The sequence below is a fragment of the Dasypus novemcinctus genome, chromosome 24 (genome assembly GCF_030445035.2).
Source record: "Dasypus novemcinctus isolate mDasNov1 chromosome 24, mDasNov1.1.hap2, whole genome shotgun sequence".
NCBI lineage: Eukaryota > Metazoa > Chordata > Mammalia > Cingulata > Dasypodidae > Dasypus > Dasypus novemcinctus.
The window spans coordinates 23,460,206-23,485,843 of record NC_080696.1 but is presented as its reverse complement, the minus strand read 5'-3'; the positions used below and the strand labels follow the sequence as shown (position 1 = coordinate 23,485,843).

Sequence of the window (25,638 nt, the reverse complement as noted above, 5' to 3'; positions counted from 1 at the left end):
ACCCAGATCAGACTGCAGCCCTAATCTAGGCTCCAGCCATACCTCCAGCAGTGAGGAAGCTGGGGGGACCTGCACCAGCCTCTCCATGAGCTGTAAGCATTTTCAGCTGGTACAGACTGAATAATTGGACACCTGGGACTCCAAGCCTGCACTGACATGATAAGATAGAAGCTGTGTTAATTTGACTTCTCTGGGCCACTGCAGGCACTTTTGGCACACGAACTAATTTGTTGAGTGGCTTCTATTCCATCTCCATGCCTCCACCTACATAGGATAGATGGAGGCTGGTGTTTCTTCAACCTCTCTGGGCAACTGAAGGTGCTTTCATTCCACATAGACTGGATAATCCGACACCTGTAGCTCTATCCCTTTCCCCGAGTAGGATAGGAGGGGGATTGTATTTCCTCAAGCTCTTTGGGGAACTGCAGGCTCTTTCAGCCTACACAAATTGGTTTCTTGATCACCTCAATTCCACTTCTACTTCCACCCTCCTATAGGATAGGAGGGGGTTGATGTTTCCTCAGTCTCTCAGGGCAACTGCAGACAATTTTGGCCTGCAAGACCATGACTGTTGGGTGCCTGTGGCTCCATCCCCATCCTCAGTAGGACAAGAGAAGGCAGTGTTTCCACAGCTTGTCTGGGTAACTGCAGGTGCTTTGGGCCTACACAGACTTAATAGTCAGACACCTGGTTTACCTCAGCCTTTCTGCACAATGGCAGACACTTTCATCCTGCATGGAGTGGACTGGTGAGTACCTGTGGATCTACCCCAACATGAATAGACTAGGAGGGGAGCTGTGTTTTCTCAGCCTTTCTAGGCAATGGCAGGTACTTTTGGCCTGCAAAAACTCGACTGTTGGGAGTCAGTGGCTCCACTCCATCCCTAATAAGATAGGAAGGAACTGGTGTTTCCTCTGGTCAACTGCAGGCACTTTTGACCTATATGGACTGAACTGTTGAACAACTTTGGATCAACTCATATCCCCTAATAAGATAGAAGGAGGCTTGTGTTTCCACAGCCTCTCCAGGCAATGGTAACCACTTTAAGCCTACAAGATCTGAACTGCTGAGTGCCTGTGGTTTCATTCCCACCCCATAAAGGGCCAAAAGGACAATATTTCTACAGTCCCTCAGGGCAACTGAGGCATACTTGGTCCACACAGATTAGATTGTTAGGCACTCCAGAAGATCCATCTCCACCCCTGGCCTGTGAGGACAGATCAGTTCCTATATAAGTCTACCAGAACAACTGCAGTCATTTTGGACCCACACAGCATAGATTGTTGCCCACATGTGTAGCTCCATCCCTGTACCAGGAAGGGGAGGAAGGGGCATAAAGCTTTAACAGTCTCTTTGGGAAACTACACATGGTCTTTGCCTTCACAACTTCGTTTATTACACATGGTTGTGGCTCTGTCTCTACCCCTGGCAGAGGAGAAAGTTGGGAGAAGCTTCTTCAGTTCCCAGGGTAATGTGGGCTGCTTTAACCAACATAGCTTACAGAACCAAATACATCCTCAGCTCCTAATACACAACCAACAAGGGAGAAAGGGCAAGAATGCCCTAAACTAAAGAGAAAAACTGCACTCAGTATAAATACATCTAATAAGCTAGATTCCAAGAGAGCAATAAAAAGTATAATCCACACGAAGAATCAGGAAGATATGGCTCAATCAAAGGAACAAGATAAGCCTCCAGCAGTCAAAGGAGTTGAGATGACTAACCATAGATGTTCAAACAAATCTTAATAAGCACAATGAGATTGCTAAAGAGATTAAGGATATCAAGAAAACACTGGGTGAGCACAAAGAAGAATTTGAAAGCATACATAGAAAAATAGCAGACTTTATGGGAATGAAAGGCACAATAAATGAAATTAAAAATAAACTGGAGGCAATTAACAGCAGATTTGAGGAGGGAGAAGAAAGACTTGGTGAGCTGGAAGACATTGCTTCTGAAAGCAAACATATACAAGAACAGAAGAAAAAAATGGAAAAAATTGAACAAGGTATCAGGGAACTAAAAGACAGCAAGAGATGCAAACATACATGTCATGGGTGTTCCAGAAGGAGAAGAGAAGGGAGAAGAGGTAGAAGGAATACTTGAGGAAATAATGGTAGTACATTTTCCAACCCTATTGAAGAACATAGAGATCTGTGTCCAAGAAGCACAATGTTCTCCCATCCAAATAAAAAAAGAGACCAACTCCAAGACACATACTAACTAGAACGTCAAATGCCAAAGACAAAGAGAATTCTGAGTAAAAAGAGAAAAGCAATGCATAACATACAAGGGATACCCAATAAGATTCCCCATAAGAAACCATGGAGGTAAGAAGACAGTGGTATGAAATATTTAAGATACTGCAAGAGAAAAGCTGCCAACTAAAAATCTTATATCAGGCAAGACTGTCTTTCAAAAATGAGGGTGAGTTTAGAATATTCACAGATAAACAGAAACTGAAAGTTTATAACCAAGAAACCAGCATTGCAGGAAATATTAAAGGGAGTGCTACAACCTGAAAAGAAAAGACAGGAGAAAAGCACTTGGAAGATAGTTTAGAAATGAAGATTATATCAGTAAATGTAGCTAAAAGTGTAAAAAGAGTGATGAAAATAAAATATGACATATAAATCTCAGAGATCAAAATGGGTGAGATAAGAACTGTCTGTACAGTAATAACATTGAATGTTAATTGATTAAATTCTCCATAAAAAGACATAGACTGGAGGAATGAATAAAAAAATATGAGCCATCTATATGCTGTCTATAAGAGACTCACCTTAGCTCCAAGGATACCAATAGATTGAAAGTGAAAGCCTGGAAAAAGGTATTCCATTAATGCAGTAACCGAAAATAGCTGGGGTAACTACACTTATATCAGATGAAATAGACTTTAAAAGCAAAACTGTTATAAGAGACAAGGAAGGAAATTATATATTAATAAAAGGAACAATTCACCAGAAAAAAATAACAATCATAAATGTACATGGACCTAAACAGGATGCCCCAATACATGAGGTGAACACTGGCAAACATGAAGGGAGAAATATATATCCCTATAATAATAGTTGGAGACTTCAGTACACACTCAGCATTGGATAGAACATCTCAGAGGATCAATAAAGAATCAGAAAGATTGAATAATAGGATAAATATACTAAACCTAATAGACAAATACAGAATTTTGTATCCTTAAATAGCAGGATATATGTTCTTCTTAAGTGCTCATGGATCTTTCTCCAGGATTGACCATATGTTGTGTAACGACAGAGATTTCAATAAATTCATCAAGACCAACATGATACAAAGCACTTTCTCTTATCACAATGGAATAAAGTTGGAAATCAATAACGGGTGGAAAAAGGGCCAATTCACACATATATGGAGATTAAACAACAAACTCTTAAATAAACAGTGGGTCAAAGAAGAAATTTCAAGAGAAATCAATAAATATCTTGAAACCAAAAAATAAATATCTTGCCTCAAGATGAAATATCTCAAGACAAAAGATCACACCATATCAGAACCTATGAGATGCAGCGAAGGCAGTGCTGAGAGGGAAATTTATAGCCCTCAATGCTTACATTAAAAAAGAAGAAAGAACTAAAATCAATGACCTAACTACACAGCAGGAGGAACTAGAAAAAGAAGAGCAAACTATTCCCAAAGCAAGTTGAAGGAATTAAATAACAAAGACAGAGCAGAAATAAATGAAATTGAGAAAAACAACAAAAACAATAGAGAGAATTAACAAAACCAAAAGAGGGTTCCTCAAGGAGAATAACAAAATCTACAAACCCTTATCTAAACTGACAACTAAAAAAAGAGAGAAGGGAAGCGGACTTGGCCCAGTGGATAGGGTGTCCGTCTACCATATGAGAGGTCCGTAGTGCAAACCCTGGGCCTCCTTGACCTGTGTGGAGCTGGTCCACATGCAGTGCTGATGCACACAAGGAGTGCCCTGCCATGCAGGGGTGTCCCCGCATAGGGGAGCCCCACGTGCAAGGAGTGCGCCCCCTAAGGAGAGCCACACAGCGTGAAAGAAAGTTCAGCCTGCCCAGGAATGGTGCCGCACACATGGAGAGCTGACACACAGGATGACGCAACAGAAAGAAACACAGATTCCTGTGCCACTGACAACAACAGACGCGGACAAAGAAGAACACACAGCAAATGGATACAGAGAGCAGACAATGGGGGGGTTGGGGGGGACAGGGGAGAGAAATAAATAAAAATAAATCTTTAAAAAAAATGAGAGAGAAGATGCAAATAAAGAATAAAAAAATAAATTGGGGACATTATTACTGACCCCACAGAAATAAAAGAGAATATATGAGGGTACTATGATCAACTGTACTCCAACAAACTAGACAATGTAGGTGAAATGAAAAGATTCCCAGGAATATATGAATGACCTAAACTGACCATAGAAGAAATAGAAGACCTCAACAAACCAATCACAAATAAACAGATTGAGAAAGTAATCAAACAACTCCTCAAAATGAAAAGCCAAGGAATAAATGGTTTCACAGGTGAGCTCTACCAAACATTCAAAGATTTGACACCAGTCTTACTCAAGCTCTTCCAAAACATTGACCAAGAAGGAACATTGCCAAATTCATTCTATGAAGCTAATATCACCCAAATACCAAAGCCAGATAGGGATATTACAGAAAAAGAAAATTACAGACTGATTTCCCTAATGAGTATGGATGCAAAAATCCTCAACAAAATATTTGCCAATTGAATTCAACAAACATTAAATGAACTGTTCATCATGGTCAGATGGGTTTTGTACTAGGCACATAGGGGTAGTTTAACACAAGAGGTTCACTCAGCATAATGCACCACATTAATAAATCAAAGAGGAAAAATCATATGATCTTGTTGATAGATGTAGAAGAAGCATTTGACAAAATATAACATTCTTTCTTGATAAAAATACCACAAATGATATTAATTGAGGGAGAATTTCTCAACATCATGAAGCCCATGTATGAAGGACCCTCAGCTGGTTTTGTACTTAATAGTGAAAGACTGAAAACTTTCCCATTGACGTTGGGAGCAAGACAAGGATGCTACTATCACCACTGTTGTTCAATATAGTGCTGGAAGCTCTAGCTCAGACAGTTAGGCAACAGTAAGAAATAGAAGGCATCCAAAGTAGAAGGGAAGAAGTAAAACTTATTACTATTTACACTTGATATGATCCTATACCTAGAAAGTGCCAAAAAATCTGTAACAAAGCTGCTAGAGCTAATAAATGATTTCAGTAGAATATCAGGATACAAAATCAATATACAAAAGTCAGTGGTGTTTCTGTATACTAGTAATGCATAATCTGAGGAAGAAGTCAGGAAAAAAAATTCCATTTATAATAGTGACTAAATAATCTAATATTTAGGAATAAACCTAACCAAAGAAGTAAAACACTTGTATTCAGAAAAAGACAATGCATTGCTAAAAGAAATTTTTAAAAAGGTCTAAATATTTGAAGAACATTCCATGTTCATGGATATAAAGACTAAATATCATTAAGATATCAATTCTACCCAATTGATATAGAGATTCAATGCAATCCTAATAAAAATTCCACAAGCATTTTTTAAACAAATGGAAAATACAATTATCAAATTTATTTAGAAGGGTAAGGGGCCCAGCTAGCTAGAAACATCTTAAAAAGGAAAAGTGAAGTTGGAGAATTCTCACTTCCAGACTTGAGAAACAGATCCCTTCATCTAGTGATTTTTGACAAGCCTGTCAAACCCACCCATCTGGTGCAGAACAGTCTATTTAGCAAATGGTTCTGTGGGAACTGGACATCCATATCCAAAAGAGAGAAAAAGGACCCTATCTCACACCTTACACAAAAATTAACACAAAATGGATCAAAGAAATAAGTATAAAATATAGAACTATAAAGCGTCCAGAAGAAAATGTAGGGAAACATCTTCAAGACTCTGGTGGTAAGTGGTGGATTCTTAAACCTTACACCGAAATCACGAGCAATGAAAGAAAGCATGGATAAATGGGATCTCCTCAAACTTAAACACTTTTGTGATTCAAAAGACTTTGCCAAGAAGGTGAAAAGACAGCCCACTCAATGGAAGAAACTATTTGGAAACCACATATCCAATAAGGTTTGATTTCCATTCCATAGAAAGAGATTATACAACTCAACAATATAAAGACCAAGCAATCCAATTTTTAAAATGGGCAAAAGACTTAAATGGACATTTCTCCAAAGAGGAAATACAAATGACCAAAAAGCACAAGAAAAAAATGTTGAATATCACTAGCTGTTGGGGAAATGCAAATCAAATCAACAATGAGGTATCATCTCATACTGCATAAAATGTCCATTATTTAAAAAAAATGAAAACTGTAAGTGTTGGAAAGGATGTGGAGAAATAGGAACACTTCTTCACTGTTGGTGAGATTGTAAAATGGTGCAGCATTTGTGGAATACAGGTCGTTCCTTGGAGCTAAACATAGAACTGCCATATGATCCAGCAACTTCTCTAGCTATATATACAGAAGAACTGAAAACTGTAACATGAACTGACATTTACACATTGATGTTCATAGTGGCATTATTCAGAATTGCCAAAAGGTGGAAACAACCCAAGTGCCCATCAACCAATGAATGCATTAAAAAATGTGGTATGTACGTACAATGGACTACTACGCTGCAGTAAGAAGAAATGAAATTGGGACACATGATAACATGGATGAAATTTAAAAGACATTTATGCTAAGTGAAAGAAGCCAGACACAAAAGGACAAATATTGTATGGTCTCTCTAATATGAACTAAATATGAAGAAAAAATGCATGAAATTAAAAGCTAGAGTATAACTTATTAGGAGAAAAGAGGAGGGTTGCAAATGAGTATTGATGCTTAATATATGTAGAAGTTTTAATTAACTTTGACTGTTAAAGTGTGAAAATGGATACAATTGATGGTAACACATTATAGTGAGTAGCAGCTGGTTTATAAATGAGATTGTGGCTGAAAAGAGTAGTCTAAGAATATAAATGCCAACTGAAAGAAAGCTGAAGAATAATCTAGGGACTGAATAACATAGTGAACCCGGAGGTGAATGAGAGTTGTGGTTAATTGTACGAATGCAAGAATGTCCTGTGAACTAGAATAGGTACATCACTACTGCAGGGTGGTATGAATGTGGAGAAGCATAGGAAAAATACAATTAATGCAACCTATGAACTACAGATAACAGCAACGCTGTGATATTCTTGCATCAATGCCAAAGTTGTACTGTGTTATTAATAGGGGAGTATGGAAAAATTTGCCAAATATATGCTATGGACCATAGTTAGTGGTAATAGTCTGATGACATTATCTCATAATCTGTAACAAATGGTGTGTTGGTGAAAGGGTATAGTATGGGAATTCTACACATGTGCATAATTGTTTTGTAAACTCATAACTTCTGTGATAAAAATGTATTAAAAATTGAATTCTAAACAAAAGGATGAAAAAGATATACCATGAAAAAAAATAGTAATAAACTAGAGTAGCTATATTAGTACCACAAAAATAGACTTGAAGACAAGACTATTATTACTAAACAAAGAGGACATTTCATAATGATAAAATAGTCAATATTTCAGAAAGATATAACAATTATAAATGTATATACACCTGACAATTGGATCCCAAAAAGCATAACAAAATTGAAAGGAGAAATAGTTCCGCAAGAATAATTTGCTATTTCCAATACTCAACTCTCCATAATTATGGAACAACTAGGCAGAAAACCAGCAAACATAGAAGAAATAAACAACACTATTAACCAAACTTGACCTAACAAACATTTATAGTACACTCCACACAATGACAGAAGAATACACATTATTTTCATATACACATGGTACCTTCCCAGAAAATACCATATGTTAGGCCATAAATCAAGTCTCAATAAATTTAAAAGAGAAATTACATGAAGTACATTCTTCACCTATATTGAAATTCGATTATTAGGAATAAACAATAGGAAAAACATGAGAAGTCTCCAAATAGTTGGAAATTAGATACCATATGTATAAGTAACCCATGGGTAAAATAAGAAATCACAATGGAAATTAGAGAACATTTTGAGCTATGAAAATGAAAACACAATATATAAAAATTTATAGGATGCAGTTAAATCAATGCTTAGAGGGAAATGTGTAGCTTTACACATCTATTCTATAAGAATAAACAAATCAATAATCTAAAAACTCGAAGAGCAAATTAAACACAAAGGAAACAGAGGGAAGATTATCTTAAATATCCAAGTGAAAAATTAATGAAATGGAAAATTGAAAATCATATAGGAAAATTCAATGAAACCAGACGTCAGTTATTTAAAAATATCAACAAAACTGATAAACATTTCTCTCAGGGGTCCATGAGCTTGAATTGAAAATTCAAAAAAACATTCTTGTGGTGACATGTTGGTGTGGATGTGATATATTTATTAAATAATACACAGTATAATCTGGACTTAGTATGATTTTTACTTTGAAGTAGTACATTCTGAGTGCAGTGCATTAACTGCCTGCAAAAAGTTCAGTAAGGATGACAGAGATGGCTTTATGATGCCGTGGGAAAACTCGAATTTCTTAACGTATGCCGAAAATGATTGTTTGAATAGATGCTGAACTGCGTTAGGTAGTTAGGTATTGAAATTATGGTAATGTTGTAAAACATAATTTTGAATACTCCTAAAATTTAATTTAAAGACATGCCGATGTTGTGTGTCATGAAATTATCTGCTGCTACATTCCTAGAAGGGGTCCATGGTTTTCACCTGACTGGCAAAGGGGTCTGTGGAACAAAAAAGTTTAAGAACCCCTGCCTGCTTTAGCTGGACTTACCAAGGAAAATATAGAGAAGATTCAAATTATCAAAATCAGGGAAGAAAAAAAGGAACTTTATTACCAACCACACAAAAAGTAAAATGATTTAAATGAAATACTATGAACAATTTTATGCCAACAAATTAATTTAGATGAAATAGAAAAATTTCTTCAATGACACAAATTACTAACACTGAGTCAAAAAGAAAGGAAAGTCTGAATGGATTTAAAACAATAAAAAAAATTAGATTAGTAATTGAAAATCATCCTACAGAGAAAAGCCCACACCCAGATGGTTTCACTGGTGATTACTAACAAATACTTAAGAAGTATTACCAATATTATATAAAAATATTTCAGTAAAGAGAGGAGTGAACACTGCTACTCATTTTATGAAGCTTTGATAGAAAAGCCAGAAAAAGACACCAAGGAATGATAACTGCAGACAATATCCCGAATGGACAAAGACTTAAAAAATCCTTAAAATATTAGGAAACCAAATCCAGTAACATTTAAAGAAGATTGCACAACATGGCCAAGTAGGATGTATCTCCAAATGTGAGGATGCCTTAATACCTTTAGCTCAATATAATACTCCTTATCAGCACAGTAAAGGATAAAATCCCCACATGATCATCCAAATAGACACAGAAAAGGCATTTCACAAAATTTTATCATTTTTAATTTTTAAATATTCAACAAAGTAGTGATAAAAGGGAATTTCCTCAACCTGATTAAGAACATCTACATGAAACCTACAGCTAATGTCATTAATCATGAAAGAGCAAATGCTACCAGCTACCATGAGGAGTAAGGCAAGGAGGTTAACTCTCACCACTTCTGTTTAACATCACACTCGGAGGTCCTGGATATCCCTAATTGAGAGTTTGTAGAAACAAAGAAGTGGCCTGAGACTTCCCCAGTTCTAGTTTCCCTGTTCTTTATTTGTGGATCCTGGCATAAACTTAAACAGTTTACTGTAATACATAGGTCACACGTTTGTTTGTTTTTTCCTACTATAGGAAGAACAACATCATAATTAGGAGACAGGACTTTGAGGTGAGCAAATCTGTCTCAAATTTAAGTGACATCAACAAAGCTGTATCTCCTCATGTGTAGGATAGGGACAATATTACTTTTCCCCAAGTGTTGCTGTGAGATTCGATGACACAATTACACAAGTGCCAGGCACAGAACAGGCAGCAGATGCTCCATCAATACGCATTCCTTCCTCGATGAAGAAAAGGCTCAAGCCCCAGAGGCACTGTTTTTCACAGATGACATTCCATGTGCTTTGGGATCCAAAAGGTTTTGTCTTGGCACAAATAAACAGAAAATATTTTGTCTTTCAAAATTTGATAAGCATCTCTAACAGCAGGAGAGCTGTTTCACCTCACAAGCCCTGAATTTCAACCACTCTGGTTCATGGCTATAAATTAACTTTATATTTTGCAGAACTGCTCTATTATTATTCCCAAAGTCTTTCTGTTTGAGTTTATTTGTGCAAAAAGGAGACGTTATTTCTTGCTGCTGGAGTTCCTACAAACTGCGATTTTTAGCAATGGACTGGGAATTGGATGAAGCAATGGTCAGAAAACAGGTTAGGAGGCTCTGGGACTGTGGGACAGTGGGCCCAATTATCAAGTATGCAGAGTGTCCTGAGGACACCCTGGGTGGGATGCCTGTCTGGCCATAGTGAGTAAAGTGACACTAAATCAACACATAACACCACTGCATGCTTGCAATTCCCTCAGAGGCTCCCTTCCATCTCCCCAGTCTGATATCAAGCCATACATCACATACTAGATGTGACTGGTGGCACACGGTTCTTAAGGTACAGCAGGACACATCCTAAACACCTGCCTAATAGCCGAAGGTCTCTCCTCAATATGTGCTACAGAATACATTCATGTTAATACCTCAAATGTACATAAAAACTCCATATGCCCCACAAAAATGTATGTCAGTTGGGCAAACCCCTCCAGATCTGGGAAACCTTCTTTATAAATGCCAAGGATAATCTTCATCAGGTAGAGTGAAAAGGGAACAGATAATCTAGATAGGCCACCCAGTAAACAGGTGTTTCAGAGGTATTTGTAGATAATGCCCCCAGGGTAATGGCTGTCTGAAAACTGCCATTTTCAGGAAATGGTATTGACTTGCTACAGAACAAGTCAAGCTAAAGAATTCCCAAATAAGTTAAAATCACTTTTTTAAAATTCTGAAATAGAACTATCCTCTCTAGATATAGCTGTAGATTAATACTTGTGATTTTTGTTTTAGTTTCAATATAACTGTGCTGTGTGCAATTAGATGAGATTTTAAAAATATGCCAGACAAAAAGTCCAAACTTTTTTGCTCTGTTGTACTCAATATTGGCATCCAATCTGTTGGCACTTTACTACATCATGACCCTAATTAGCCCTCTGCTACACTGACTGGGGTTGGCCATGTGACTCAGAATCTTGAGCAGCCCTGGTGCATTGGAATTCTCACTCTCTTACGTTATTGATATCCCGGCAATGGTGGCCAAGTAATAAAGTTGGATAATGACAGACATGAGGTCCATTCACAACCAGCCAGCTAACATGGTCACTTAGTTGAGGGCTAGTCAACCACAGACAAATCAGGGAACCCAACTGAGCCCAGCTCTAGTTGTTGAACCTCAGAATCATGAGCTGAATAGAATGTTGTATTTAAAGCCAATAAGTGATTTTTAATGTATCAAATGCTCACTTATGCATGTTCCTTCCATTACTTCAAGGAATGGAAAAAAAAGAGTGCACCAAAAAAATAAATGAACGTGTGATGATACTTCTAATCAGTTATTATGTTTCCTTAATTTGCAGAAAAGTGGATTAAAGAACATCATGGTTACATTGAAAGAATCTTTGCTTTTATAGAATTCCTAAAGGACCAAATAAACCACTTTAGGTGACCCACTGAAATTCTCCATCTGCATGCTATACAGCATTGGAGAAATAATGGAAGTCACAATTATGTCTGGATTTTTTGAGTATATGTGTGAGGAGACATTTCCTAGTCTGAGTGTCCACCAGAAAGTCTCACCAAATGCCTAAGAAGCAGCACAAGTTTTTAACAACTTGCTGTTCCACTTGTCATTGGGCAGTACCTTTTCTGACAAAGTATTAATGCTGACATGCTCCATTTATACTTACTACAGCCAATCAAAGGTCACCATGAAAAAATCAGTGCAGAGTTGGTACTACTATTGTTATTACCAAAGGCTGCCACTGCTGCATCACTGAAATAACTGTTTCCTTTGGGCACCACTACTGCTGCTAGGACAGGGGGACATTATAGGTGGTGGAGTAAGCTTCCCCAGACACCTGGGCTACCTGGTCAAAATCTTGGACTAACCAGGTTAGATGAATTGGCTTCTCCCCTTCACCATCTCCTAAGTTAAAGGATTGTCTCTGAATGGGTTTCAGACTTTTGTAGAGTTTCAGAAATCACATCTACTGGCTGAGGTTATAGTAGGAAAATTGCTGTGATAAACTAGATTCAGTAATTTTTTGGCAAACATGGATTAAGCCATGCTATGAATTTTAAAAATTGCATTTAAATATTGGTTGTGTGTGTTTTGAAAGCTCAATCTGAAGCCTGTGCAAGTCTTAAAGAAAGATGTATATAATTCTTTTGGGTTTAGTTCATTGTGAAGACACAGGATGGAAGTCAGTTGAGGACTATGAAGATATTCTAGCCACCTGTTCATTTTCACTCATCTTTGCATACTATAGCGATTCAAGGAGAATGTATGGAAATAAAAGAAGGGAAGGAAGGAAAAAAAGCCCATACAAGTGTGAAAATGTTGAAGATATTCAGAAATTTCTTTCATATTTTTAATCTAGTAAATATCCCAATATTATATACCAGAGCTGATTTTCCAAAAATTCACTGTATAGCTTAAAATCTTCTGTTGGCCAATTTGCCCACCTGGGGATCTGGGACCATCTCTGCACAGGAGACTCCTGACTCCTTCCTTTCCCTCATTTCCTCCATCTACACATTTCACATTTAAGTATTTATTTGCCACTTCTATTACTTTCCTAATTCTCTCAATGTCGTTTTACAGGCCCCCATGGGGGCTCTTTGCATCCAGTTTGGTCCTATTTCCATCACCCTACTTACCTCTCACCTCCAATCCCTACATCCTTGCCCCACTCAGCAGCCAGAAAAGCTTCTGGAAGTGCAAAAGGACCATAGCCTTCCTGCCTGGGTGCTTCTGTGGTTGGCCAAGGCCAGTGGTGGGCATTAAGGTCTGTAACTGCAGTTTCCAAGTTTCTAGAACCTCCAAGTAATGTTTTGTGAATTGAATTTTGGCACATTCTTTCTCTCAGTTACTCTAAAAATTCCGGGATATCTAGCAGCATGGCTTGCATGGTATGGCAGAGCAGGGACTGAGTAGAGCTCACAGATGAGATGGGGCCTGTTCCCTCTAGTGTCATCCTTAACCATCCCTGTTGACTTTTTTACATTTCTTTCCTGTCTCCTGCCTAAAACTCAATCTCCTTTGGAGGGCCTGTAAGCTCCTCTACAGTGGGATCCCCCTTCCCTCTTGATCACATCTCCTACCATTCCTCACCATGATCCACAGTTTTGGACAATTCTAAACCATTTATTGTGCCCTACAGATCTCCTACAGTTTATGCCTCTGTGCTTTCATCTCCTCATGATATCCTCTTGGATTGGTATTCTCTTGCCATATTCCCTCAAGCCTTCTTTGTCTCACTGTCTCATACTCATCATTTTTGATGTAGTGCAGGTGGCACATCCTCTTGAAAAGCTCTTGACTTCTCAGTCCATTAAATAAATGATTCATGCAATAATCCATCTTGACTTTCCTTTATTCTACCCTTTCTTTGGATGCTCCCTGGAAAAACTGGGTATTCTTTCCTGCATGAAAATGAATTGTATTTTATGTATCTGCTTCCTAAACTTCACAAAGGCCAGGTAACATTTACTTTTGCTTTCAGCAAAAACCTCAAATCCTAGAAAACAGCAAACACTTAAACAGTGCTTTTGACCTAAAGCCAAAGCACTCTCCCAACTGTCTCAAAACTTTAGCATGCATTCAAAGCCCTTCTTTTACCCTAAACATACCTCATACAAGGTCCAGAAACTGAAAGATTTTATCCCAGATAGATCTCATCCAAGGTCATACAATGTGACCAGAAAGTTAAGGTCATTTCTGACTGTTGTCTCATAGTCCATGAATCTTTTCCATTCCAACAATGTCTCTTGAGTCCCTGTCCTTAAGTTTTCATGTCCTCCATTCATTGGGATTGTTCCAACATTACATTTTAATTTTCCATTTTTGAATTTCCTTCCTGACTGAAAGCACCTCTCTCCAGCTGCTTTTGGTTCATATTGGCCTTTTTTTGGTTTCCTTGTGTGTCTCTTGCTTTTCTACCCAGTCTGGTACCTCATGGCCAGTCCTTTTGGGTATGGGTTGAATTCTATTCCAAATCTCCTCTCTTTAGCTTTCTCCTGCCTCCCCCACCTTGTGGAGCATGCCCTGCTGAGAGCCTTACCTGCTAAAGGATGGCCAGATGTTGCTGGAGAAAGTTATAGAAATGCAGGACAGACCAAATCTTCAGACTCACTCCTGCTTGGCAGTTTCTTCAATACTCTCTTTTAGAATGGTCACTTCCTCCAAATAACTGCTTCAGATTGCCCCTCATTTATTCATGCCATCAAGCCTCTCCTGGCTGTGTTTACTCTCAATCTTCCCACATGAACTCCCACATTTCCTTCCTCTTCAACTCAGAGTACTTCAGTACATTTACCTTCTCTCTGTTCTCAGACAAGTAGTGTTCTGGCCTCAAGAAAGTCCAGAGCTTCAGCACACCTGTTGAGACTCTATCATCTTCCTCTGCAGGGTCTCTCCCCATCAGCCATCCCTGATACTGATTCCTTGGCCCTGAGCATTTATTTCTTCTCCACTGATAAAAATTATCTGATCTATTTTAACCAAAACAAACTCACATCCTTTCCAGTTGATCATACTTCCTCTTCACTTTCCACTTGCTCCATAGTTTCTTTCCACACCAAACTTTCTGAGAATCCAGAACTCTCTTTCCCACTCATGTCATTGAAGAACATGCTTACCCTCAGTACGGTGAAATTACTTTCCGGAATGTTACAACAATCCGCCCATCCCCCACCAGCTGACTGATACCACAGACTTTATTCAGACCCATCCACCTTACACCCGTGCAGCATTGTCATTTGAACCTCCTACCAATGTCATTTTGAAGGAGAAGGAATGTGTTATACCAATTGATGATGATATTGCCCATATTGTGCTATGTTCAGTGGGCACATGTCTAGGGATATAGTTCAAACACCCTTACCTGTTCTTCAGTTCACTAAAAAGATTATCCATGCAGTAGTTCAAATTATCCTCCCTTTATGCTATCAATTTTTACTATTTCTTCCAGCAGGTTTTGCTCTATCAATAATTCCTTAATAGAAATTTTGGAATGCCAAATTAAGTAAACCACATGTGACAGCAGAAGCACTTCAAAATTGTCCTCACACATACATGTGCAGCCACGTGAGGCTCTAGAACCACAGTCCCATCTCAATGTGCTTAGTTTCACCTGTAATTCCTCTTTCCCATAATAATGGGAATCCTCCAGCTAGCCCACCAGTGACAGCAGTCCTTAAGTCATATGGCCCTTGCCTTGGGTCTTTTCTGATCAGAATCATTGCAGAAGTTTCCCTAGGTCTTTTTCCACTCCTTCCATCTTCCATAAATATTCAAGAGTGAGGAGGAATCAAGAAAACTTTGTTTTCTCTGCATTTTTGCATAACGAGTTTCATCCCCTAAATTTTGCCTAGGACTCATAGGCCCCTACCAAGTACCCACCACCCTGTGCCCAAAAGCCTTATGAAAACCTGGAGCTGACAAGCACATCCTCTGACCTCTAGCTCCTGGAACTCCTCCTCTTCCTCCACATCATAGGAGAGGGTGTGGATTTTTATATCGTCAGCTGAGAGGTCAATGAACTTCCCATCAGGGTACTCCAGGCTATCTTTGGTGGGTGATCGATCCTCAATGAAGGTGGTCTCGCAGCAGTCGGCAGCCATGCCTTCACCCCATGAACGCAGCACACCCTCTGAGTAGAGGATGATGTTGGGGCGGTAGTGGGATTCCACTGACTGCTGAAGGGCATTGGGGTCCAGCAGCTGCTGGACCGGCTCACTCCTGCTGTTGTCCAGGCTGGCTGGAGCAGCACTAGCCACCACCCGGCGGCTCTGGTATTGGGGCACTGGGTATACAGATACCAGGCCATCTCTGCTCTCAGCCATTAAGTTTCTGGTGTTGATTAAGCCATTCCTCTTCCCAGCATCACTGATTTTACCATGCACCAACATACTTTTCTGTTCAATGATGCCCTCCATGATCCTTTCTGTCCCCAACCGGTGTCAGGCTGGTGAGCTGGGCTTGCAGGTCACATTTGCTTCAGGGGACCCATTTCTCCTGGAAGAGGAGAGGAAAGAGAGATGAGACAAGAGAATCACACCTGGAAAAGAGCTAATCAACCAGATCCTTGCTGTTTTCATCAACCAACATCCACAATAGCTGTGAGAATCAGATAATACCCACGCTCTCCAATTTCACCAATTTTAATAAAGGTTGTATTGGGGCAAGAAGCCAGAAGGAAGCCAGATATTGATTATCCACATCTGATTTCATACTGAGGAGGGTCTGCAGGAATTGGAAACCCTGAAGCTCTAGAGAAACCTATGATTGCCATTAGACATCCTGAAACTGACAAGGTAAACCCAATCCCATAAGGTCCACCAGACCACAGGGAAAGTAAGCCTGCAAATCGGTCATTAGGATTGGCCCTTTTCAAGTCTCGACTATTCATTCAAACCGGAAAACACATACCAAACAAATGATTTGAAATATCATCCCACACAGGTTTAGAAGAGAAAGACCCACATCATGAGCACTTTATACAGGCAAAATTCCTCATCACAGGAAATGCTTACATGTACATCTTTGCAGTAGATTCTAATGTACTTACTAGAATTGGCTCAAAACTTCCACATGCCTCCTGAGTTTCTAGCATGATTCTAGGTATCTTACTAGAAATTTCCTGCCTCTATGCTGTTTAATTTAGTAAAACCTCTACAAATTTTGGATACAAATAAGAAGTATTCAAAATTGTTCTCTCCCTAGATCATGTTTCTTTCTAGAATTGCAAATATTAGAGAGGAAAAGATAGGAGAAGAAATGAAGGGAGGGAAGAGGAGGGGAGGGGAGAGGAAGAGAGAAACATTTCTGGAAAGATAAAGATGAATTTGCACAGGTTTTCCCCTCTTGTGAATTAACACCTTATGTATTAAACTACCCAGTCCTGAGAACTTCCAATGCTATGAATTTCTATCATATTTCAAAATTTGCTTACATTATAACTGCTTTCTTTGTGATAGTTACAGTAATCTAAAATTTTAGACTGACTAAAGTAGGAGAGAAAGAAGACACCATTTTGACTAGTTGGAAACGTCTGAGAGAACATTTTAATAGAATCAAGGAATGACTAGTTCACACTATAGTATCTGAACTAAGTTATGATGATCTTATTAATGTACAATATATGAAAATTAAAGAGAGGTTTAAAAAAACACCACTTTCCCTTATGGGGCTCTGAAGAAGTACTGTATTCATCTCTGGAGGCACTTTCACAATTTGAGCACTAAAATCATTAATTAAACTATTAGAACAAAGATCTTTTGAGCACCTGCAACATGGCAAAGCATAAAATATATTTGAGGATCATTTCTGTGTTCAATGATTTTCCAAACCAGTCCATCGTATTTAATGAGAATTTTCTGGTCAAAGCACTCAATGTCTCTCATCTTCTCTTTCCACAGAGAAGATACTGATTTGTCTCAAAATTGGGCCCCTTCCTATTGTTTGTGCTTTGTTGAATGATCTACCTAGGCTAGAATAATCTTCTTGGAACTAATTCAGTTTTTCAGAATTAGCTCTTTCTAACCGGATCCATTTCAAGTATCTTAAAGAAGATATTTGATTCCATTTATTCAAATGCTACCTCCTCCATGAAGTCTATGTTCTTGCCCATGCAGAAACAACCTTTCCCTTTTTCTGTGTTTTCTTACCAGCCTTGTTATGGTTTTCCTTACAACATCTTTTGCTTCTTTCTTGGCCAACTCAATGATTATTGAGGTTTACACTTCACTCCCCCCATCCTTCACCCTCCATCAACAGGAGCACCTTGAAATCAGATAATTCATGTTTCCATTCCCCTTTCCAATGACTGATACACAGTAGGTAGTCCATGAATGTTTGCTGAAATAAACATTATCTCACATATGACGTGATTAGAATAATTCCAACCCCTTGAGAGTTACAAACCCTATGTGTGAGTTTAGTCTTAAGGCATCTTGGGGAAAACATAGCTCAGACCTCCTAGTTCTTCTCTATAGTTTTCTACAAAAAGTGTGATCATGAGCCAGCAGCATCAGGTGGGAGTTTGTTAGAAATGCAGAATCTTGGAACATACTGAATCAGACCCTGCATTTTAGTCTGTACTGTTTTGTCGTACAGAATATACTATAGAATAAAATATATTTTATTCTATTACCTGTAGAATAGTGATTTTACAATTCATTACCTTTTTTAAAAATAAAAATAGTCAAATAAATATGTCAATTTACCTTTTCAAAATACTTTATTTTTAAAACAGTTTTAGATTTACTGAATAATTGTACAGAAAGAACAGAGTGACCATATACCTCCTTCTCGCTACAGGCACAAAGTTTTCTGTATTAACATCTTGCAGTAGTGTGCTACATTTGTTACAATTGATAAAGTGATATTGATATATTATTATTAACTAATATCCATAGATTACATCAGGATTCTCTCTTTCTATTGGAGAGCTCTATGGGTTTTGATAAATACAGTGTCATGTATCCATCACTATAGTAACACACAGAATAGTTTCACTGCCCTAAAAATGCCCTGTGCTCAGTCATTTCATCCCATCTCCCCACTGAACCTCCTGCAACTACTGATCTTTTAATACTACATCTATACTTTTGTCTTTTCCAGAATGATATGTAACTGGAATCATACAGCATTTAGCCTTTCATACCAGCTTCTTTCATTTAACAACAAACATTTAAGGAATCTTGTGTCTTTCTGTGACTTGATAGCTCATTTCTTTTTATTGCTTAACAGTATTCCATTGCATGGATGCACTATAGTTTCTTTATCCACTCACCTATCAAAGGGCATCTCTTTTGCTTTCAAGTTTTGGCAATTATAAGTAAAGCTGCTATAAACAATCGTGAAGGATTTTGTGTGAACATAAGTTTCAACTCATTTGGGTTAATGTCTGGGAGCACAATTTATGGGTCATGTGATAAGCTTATGTTAGCTTTGTAAGAAACTGCTGAGCTGTCTTCCAAAGAGGATGTACCACTTTGCATTCCCATCATTAAGGAATTCCCACCATCACTTCCTGTTGTTCAATAGTCTCCCTAGCATTTGGTGTTGGTTTTTTACTTTAAACATTCTAATAGGTGTGTAGGGGTATGTCATTGTTTCTATTTGTAATTCTATACTGATATATAATGTTAAACATTTCATAAGTTTATTTCTCATTTCTATATCTTTGATGAATTCCCAGATCAGATCTTCTGCCCATTTTTAATTGGGTTGTTCACTTTCTTATTGTTGAGTTATAAATATTCTTTACATTTTTTGGATACAAGTCTTTTGCCACATAGGTATTTTGTAAATATTTTCTCCCATTCTGTGGCTTGTCAGTTCACAGAGCAGAAGTTTTTTTTATTTTAATGAAATCCACATTATTAATTTTTCCTTTCATGTCTTATGCTTTTTGTGTTGTATCTAAGAAGTTATTACCAAATTCAATATCATCTAGATTTTCTCTCTGTTTTCTTTGAGAAATTTTATTGATTTAACTTTTACATTTAGGTCTATGATCTATTTTGATTTAATTTTTGGGTAAGGTCTATGTATACATTGCATTTGGATGTCTAGTTGTTCCAGCACCATTTATTGAAAAGACTATCTTTTCTGCATTGAATTACCTTTGCTTCTTTGTCAAAGATCAGTTGACCATATTTGTGTTCATGTATTCTGGGCTCGCTATTCTGCTATACCCACTCCTACCCGCTAGCAGCCTTTACCTAAGCTCGAGTTTATCTGCTTAAGGTTAAAACTGGGAAAAAATGCCCCCAGTGATGCTGCTGTCTAAGATTATCTGCCTGTGCATTCTGGAGTCATACCCCTATGAATGTGCTGTTCTTCCACAACCCTTTGAGACTTTTGCTTGTTTTGTGCTTTTCTCTCAGGCAATAATATTTTGAACCAGTGACTAGAAAGAAGAAAATCTCTCACTTGTCCTTTTATTTCTGCTTCAACAACAGCCTCAACAAGGTCTAGCATGCTCCCTTCTGTTGCCAAAACTTTTTCCAGGCTGCATCAACAGCTGGGCTTCTGACTTGATCCTCTTGGTAAGACCTTGGTGTTTGGTAGAGGCAGGTGAAGGAAATCATCACAGGCCAATCATGCTATAACTGCTTTTTATTGGTGCTTATTTATGCATATTTTGTATGCTATATGGTTGGGAGAGAAGCCAATGAGTGGGCGCTTCTATATCCTTAGCATGCAAGTCCTCTAGATGCTTTTTATTTCCTTTCTGTACCACTGTTCTAAGAACTCCCTGGTGAGTTAGTGGCATGCTCACATGCCCACACATTTGAGTAACTATCAGGTGGACAGCAAAACTGATAGCAACTGTAAAAAAAAAAAATAGATATGCATCATCTTGGATACAAATTTTACATTATATAGAATCAAGTTTTCTTTACTTTGAGACTGTCAAGATATAAATACTAGACTAAGAGCCAGGAAGTCTGGGATTTTACCCTGGTTTTGCTACTAAGTGTTTGTGTGATCTTGGTCAAGTTATTTAATAGACCAGAGTATAATGTAAGCATAGCTTTTATGTGCACTGGGAAACCAAAAAAGTGTATGTGACCTGCTTTATTATGATATTCACCTTATTGTGGTGGTCTAGATCAAAGTCTACAATATCTTTGAGACAAACCTGAATATTTTCTGATGGAAATACATGCCATGACCCATGAAGTCTTTTTGTCAAAGAAAACAACCCTTATTTTAATCAAATTTCTGTACCTAAACTATGAAATATAGGGAATACAGAGAACAGAAGAACTTGTAAATTGATACTGGTTTTAGGCAACTACTAAAAGTCAGGGAAAAGAGTTCAGTTTCTTTAAAAAAATTGGAAGGACTGAAAAATAGTGATGGAGAGGAATTCTATAGGTGAAAGAGATTTAGAAGACATACCAATTAATTGCATATATGAATCTTACGTAGATCCAATTCAAACAAACACATTATATATGTATGTGTATACCTATTTATATGCATATATCTATACCTTTATACATTTATTTGTTTATCTTTCTATATATACATATACATATATAAATAAAACATTGTAGAAATGAGAATACTGATTGGATAAGTTACTATACTAAGGAATTATTGTAATATTTTAAGGTGTGGTAAGGTTTTGCTAATTTTTTAAAGGTATGATAAGAATTTTAAAAACTACTTATATTTTAGAGATTCATATTAAAATATTTACAGATGAAATAAACAATATGATTTCTGGGACTTGTTTTTAAATATCTGGATAGGAGAGAGAAGTGGGTTGGTATGGATAAAACAAGACCGGCCATGAGTTGATTATTATTTAAGTTGATTGATGGGTACATGGATATCTATTGCATATTTCTCTCTACTTTCATATGTTTGAAATTTTCTATAATAATGAGGTTTTTTTAAACTAACAGGTGATGATGTATGTGAAAGATTCTCCAAGAAGAGGAAACAGCTTCAAACAAAGCCAAGGCGGCAAGGAGATAATAGAAAGAGCATTTGGGATAATGCTAGCTGAGGAAGGTAGCTGGGACCTCTGGTGTTGAAAAGGGGAAGGACCTTATTTGCAGGGTCTTGAAGCCAAAGTAAACATAAAGCACTTACTTTGATAAGCAATGGGCGTCCTTTAAGAAAGTCTTTTGCATAGAATAAAACCATTATAGAGGCAGTTTGGACAGATGGAACTGTGAACAGTGTGGGGAATGAGTACAGGAAAAAGCTGAATAAATGCTGGCAATGTGGCATTCAACAAACTGCATATGCCTTCATATTCAGCTGGCATTGGAGCAATGAGAAGGGGCCCCTGACATTCTGTAGGAGACTTTAGGGTGACATGAACAGAGGGAACCCTAACTTATGGATCCTGTGCTTAGTATCTTTCATTTCTTTGAAAGTGATAATGAAGAGGCAAGTTGTGCAGGAGCTTTGGATGGCTGGAAGAGTTCACAACCAGCAGCTCCTTCTTTGCTTTCACTCCAGACAGTAGAGACCTACCTGAGTGACAGGGTGGGCAGAAACCCTGTTGGAAAGTTTTCCCAGTTCAACTGTTGGATGGCCTGATGTGTCACCCCCAATCCATTTGCCTATCTAAGTACAAGCATGCTTCAGGCTGTTGGGTCAATTTCCACCCAAAAAAGATTGAGATTGGCTCAGCTTCCCTGGAAGAGCTGGCTCTGCTAAGAAGAGCATTTATGAATGGCCATCCCCCAAAACCAGTGGGATCGCCAGGCCAGAGGTAGCATGTTTGGTGCCTGAACTTCGTGGGACAGAATCACCTGAGGGCCCAGCAGCACTAAGGGAGTCTCTGAGTTATGCAGGCTGAGCGCTTGCCATGGCTCATTCACAGGGATCCTGAGGGTCATTGATTGGGAGGCTGAGCCCTGGGCTCATCAAGGAGGAGGTGAAAGTAACAGCTGGCCTCTGCCTTCTGTTGATATTCAGGTTAAAGAGCGAATTTACTGGAAAGTATCTCTGAATAATTCATTAAGAAACAGTTAAGCACAACCTCAAAGGCCAAGGAGACCTCCAGGAATGAGAAGTCAGCCAACTTTTTCAGTGGATAATGGAGGGAAAGGAAGAGGAGAGTCAGGAGCAGATCAGAGGGTAGCATTTTTGGCCCCCATCCTTTACAAGCCGAGGTTGTTTGGTTGATTTGACATTTGATGCTTAATGTTTCTTTGCCCTTTAAACCTAGATTCAGAATCATGGTCCACATGGCTCACCTCTCCAGCCTCCTAACCTCAAAAGCCACTCTCAACTCCTCCTTCTTTTCCCTTGAAACCATCTGACCAGTCACTAAATTCTGTTGTTTTGTGTCAGAGAAGCCCATCATTCTAAGGCTTTCCAGAAGGCCCCGGGCAGCAGGGGACAGACAGAGGGTATGAACCCCAAAGTTCATGGGGCCAATCAGGCCACATGAACTTGCCCTGGGAGAGAAGTTGCTGCTCTGGTGTCCTACAGCCTCCACCCATGTCAGAAAGTAGGTTTATGCTGCCACTTCTAATTTTTCAATAGACACAGAAAAATCTCCCAAATGTATTCATGTTGGCCTTTTGTTTAAAAATATTAAATGAAAGGTCTTTTTGGGGCAACAAACACTCTTGTACTAAATCCCTTGCAAGGACTTTGGATTATGTCAAGACTTCTGATTCTGTTTTCACTACAAATTTCACAGGGGTCCATTGTCTATCGACCATCTCAACCTCGCCTTTCTTCTTGTCAACCCCAAGAATATACTCAGGATGTCTAACTTCTCATTTTTTCGGGGGACAAAGTATCTGTGGAATTGGCTTTTCCATACACTGATACCCATCCAGGTCTGTTGCACTCTTTCCCCTTGCCCTCTCCTTATCTCTGCCCCATGATTTTGTAAATGACTTGGAGGTAGATCCTGTTCAGACAGCCCCTCCTCTGAGAAGCCTCCCTGATTCAGAAGCAGAGTTCCATCCGGTTCTCTGAGGCTGCAGTCTGTGCCTTTATGACACCACCTGCCATGTCCACCTGTCATGTCCACCTGTCTGCATGGTCATTTCTTCCACTGAGCCCCTGATGCTCAGAGACAGGACAGCATAAGCACAGTCTGCCACCTTTTCCTGGCAGGGGCCAGGTGCATTAACCTGGTGGTGAGGACACATCTGGTCTGACTGCCCTCTCTGGAATGTCTTTAGGTAAAACACATCCTTTAGCAGACAGTGGCCAGACCTATGCACATATGCCTTCCTCTTTTGCCCTGAGCATATGTAAATATTCACTGAAGTTAGTACGGCTAAGTAAGTCCATTTTACAGCACTGGCTCACCTCCACTGCTCTATCTGCTCCTGGCAGGAAGGCAGAGGAGTCCTTCTGCTCTGGCATAAAGAGGAGTGCACATAGACCATCTCTCTGCATTGACCATGGAAGACCAACACCCACTTCTGAGGCCGACCTTGCTCTGTATCTTCTCTGTGTGAGTAAACATTGCTTCATCAATGCCCGGGTGAGTTGTGTCTTTCTTGTCAACCATGACACTGGCAAACTCCAGAGTAGGTTGAGTTCCCAGCAGCAGGTAGGCATTGCTATACTTTTGTTACCTTCCCCAGACAGAGTAGTAGGTGTCTCTCTCTTCTGCCCAATTGCTTGGTGCAGTGAGCATGGTGCCTGTGCCAGAGATCATTTCAGTCATCTGTGCAATTCTGGTGACTAGTAATGGGTCATTCATTGGTGCCACAAATGCTTGATGGATAAATAAGTATTGTTTTGCCTATTCACTCCAAAACCTGACCCTGATGTTCATTTCTTCCCACCAAAGAACGTCACTGATAAAAACAAAAAACTATTTTTCATCAATGAAAAAAAAAGAACAATTTATTCATTAACCTGAGAATACCCATAATTTAAAAGCCCACATCTCAGAATAAGTTATTTAATGCTAGTAGCATTACTTGAATTATAAATAAGCATTTTATTTAGCAAGAAGCTATTTCAGCCAGCAACTCTGTACTATTTAGAGGAAAATATATATTTCTATAATTTTATGGATGAGGATTGTATTTTCATCAAGCAATTTTCTAGAACTTCGCATTGGCACCAAGAACAGCTATTCTCTTCTCATTAGATATTTACACATAAGCTAGCAGTAAACATCAGCAAACTACCATGGTCCTGCTTGGAAAAAGGTAATTATTCCAAGCTCACCCCTATTTTAATTAAAGATAATATCCTGTTCTCTCTTTCCACACAGAAGCACTGCTTTCCTATGAGTCCTGGATGTTGCAGGCTTTCTCAACTTGAACCAGCAAATACCTCCCAAGTGATAAGCATCTCCCAGTGCAAGAGAGAAGCACCCTGGGAGTGGAGAATCAGGCTGCTAGGGGCAAAAGATAACTCTCCAGAGTGGATTACTGCCTCAATCCCAATGAAACTTCACTATAAAAGTTTCACAATGAGGAATTTGTATCCCCTCTCCTAAACCAGGGAAGGAAATGAGTTGGCATTTTTTGAACACCTAGCTTAAGACAAGCACATACCAGAAACTTCCACACATCCATATTGCAGGAATTTAATGAGCTGAGACTGTGTACAAGGCTGTGTGCTGAGTGCCAAGAAGAGGGGTGGAATCCTGGCAAGCATCTGGCCATGATACTGCTCATGAGCAGAAGGACAATATCTTAGGTTTAGCAGGCAGCTATGACAAATCCCATACAATGGGTTGGTTTAACAACAGGAATGTATTGGCTCACAGTTTCAAAGGCTAGATGGCTTGCTTCCTCCCTGGGTAGATAACAT

At 38.7% G+C, this 25,638-nt stretch overlaps 1 protein-coding gene across 6 annotated transcripts in view; it reads right to left on the bottom strand.

Annotated features, from left to right (window-relative positions):
- The window catches only part of SYNDIG1 (synapse differentiation inducing 1), a 212,485-nt gene that overhangs the window by 130,301 nt on the left and 56,546 nt on the right, over window positions 1–25,638 (bottom strand). For all 6 annotated transcript variants that reach the window (XM_004475057.4, XM_004475056.4, XM_071211591.1 and 3 more), the window contains exon 2: window positions 15,819–16,377. In XM_004475057.4, coding sequence (XP_004475114.1) covers window positions 15,819–16,298 — 480 coding nt within the window. In that variant the 5' untranslated portion in view covers window positions 16,299–16,377. The remainder of the gene's footprint in view (window positions 1–15,818; window positions 16,378–25,638) is intronic.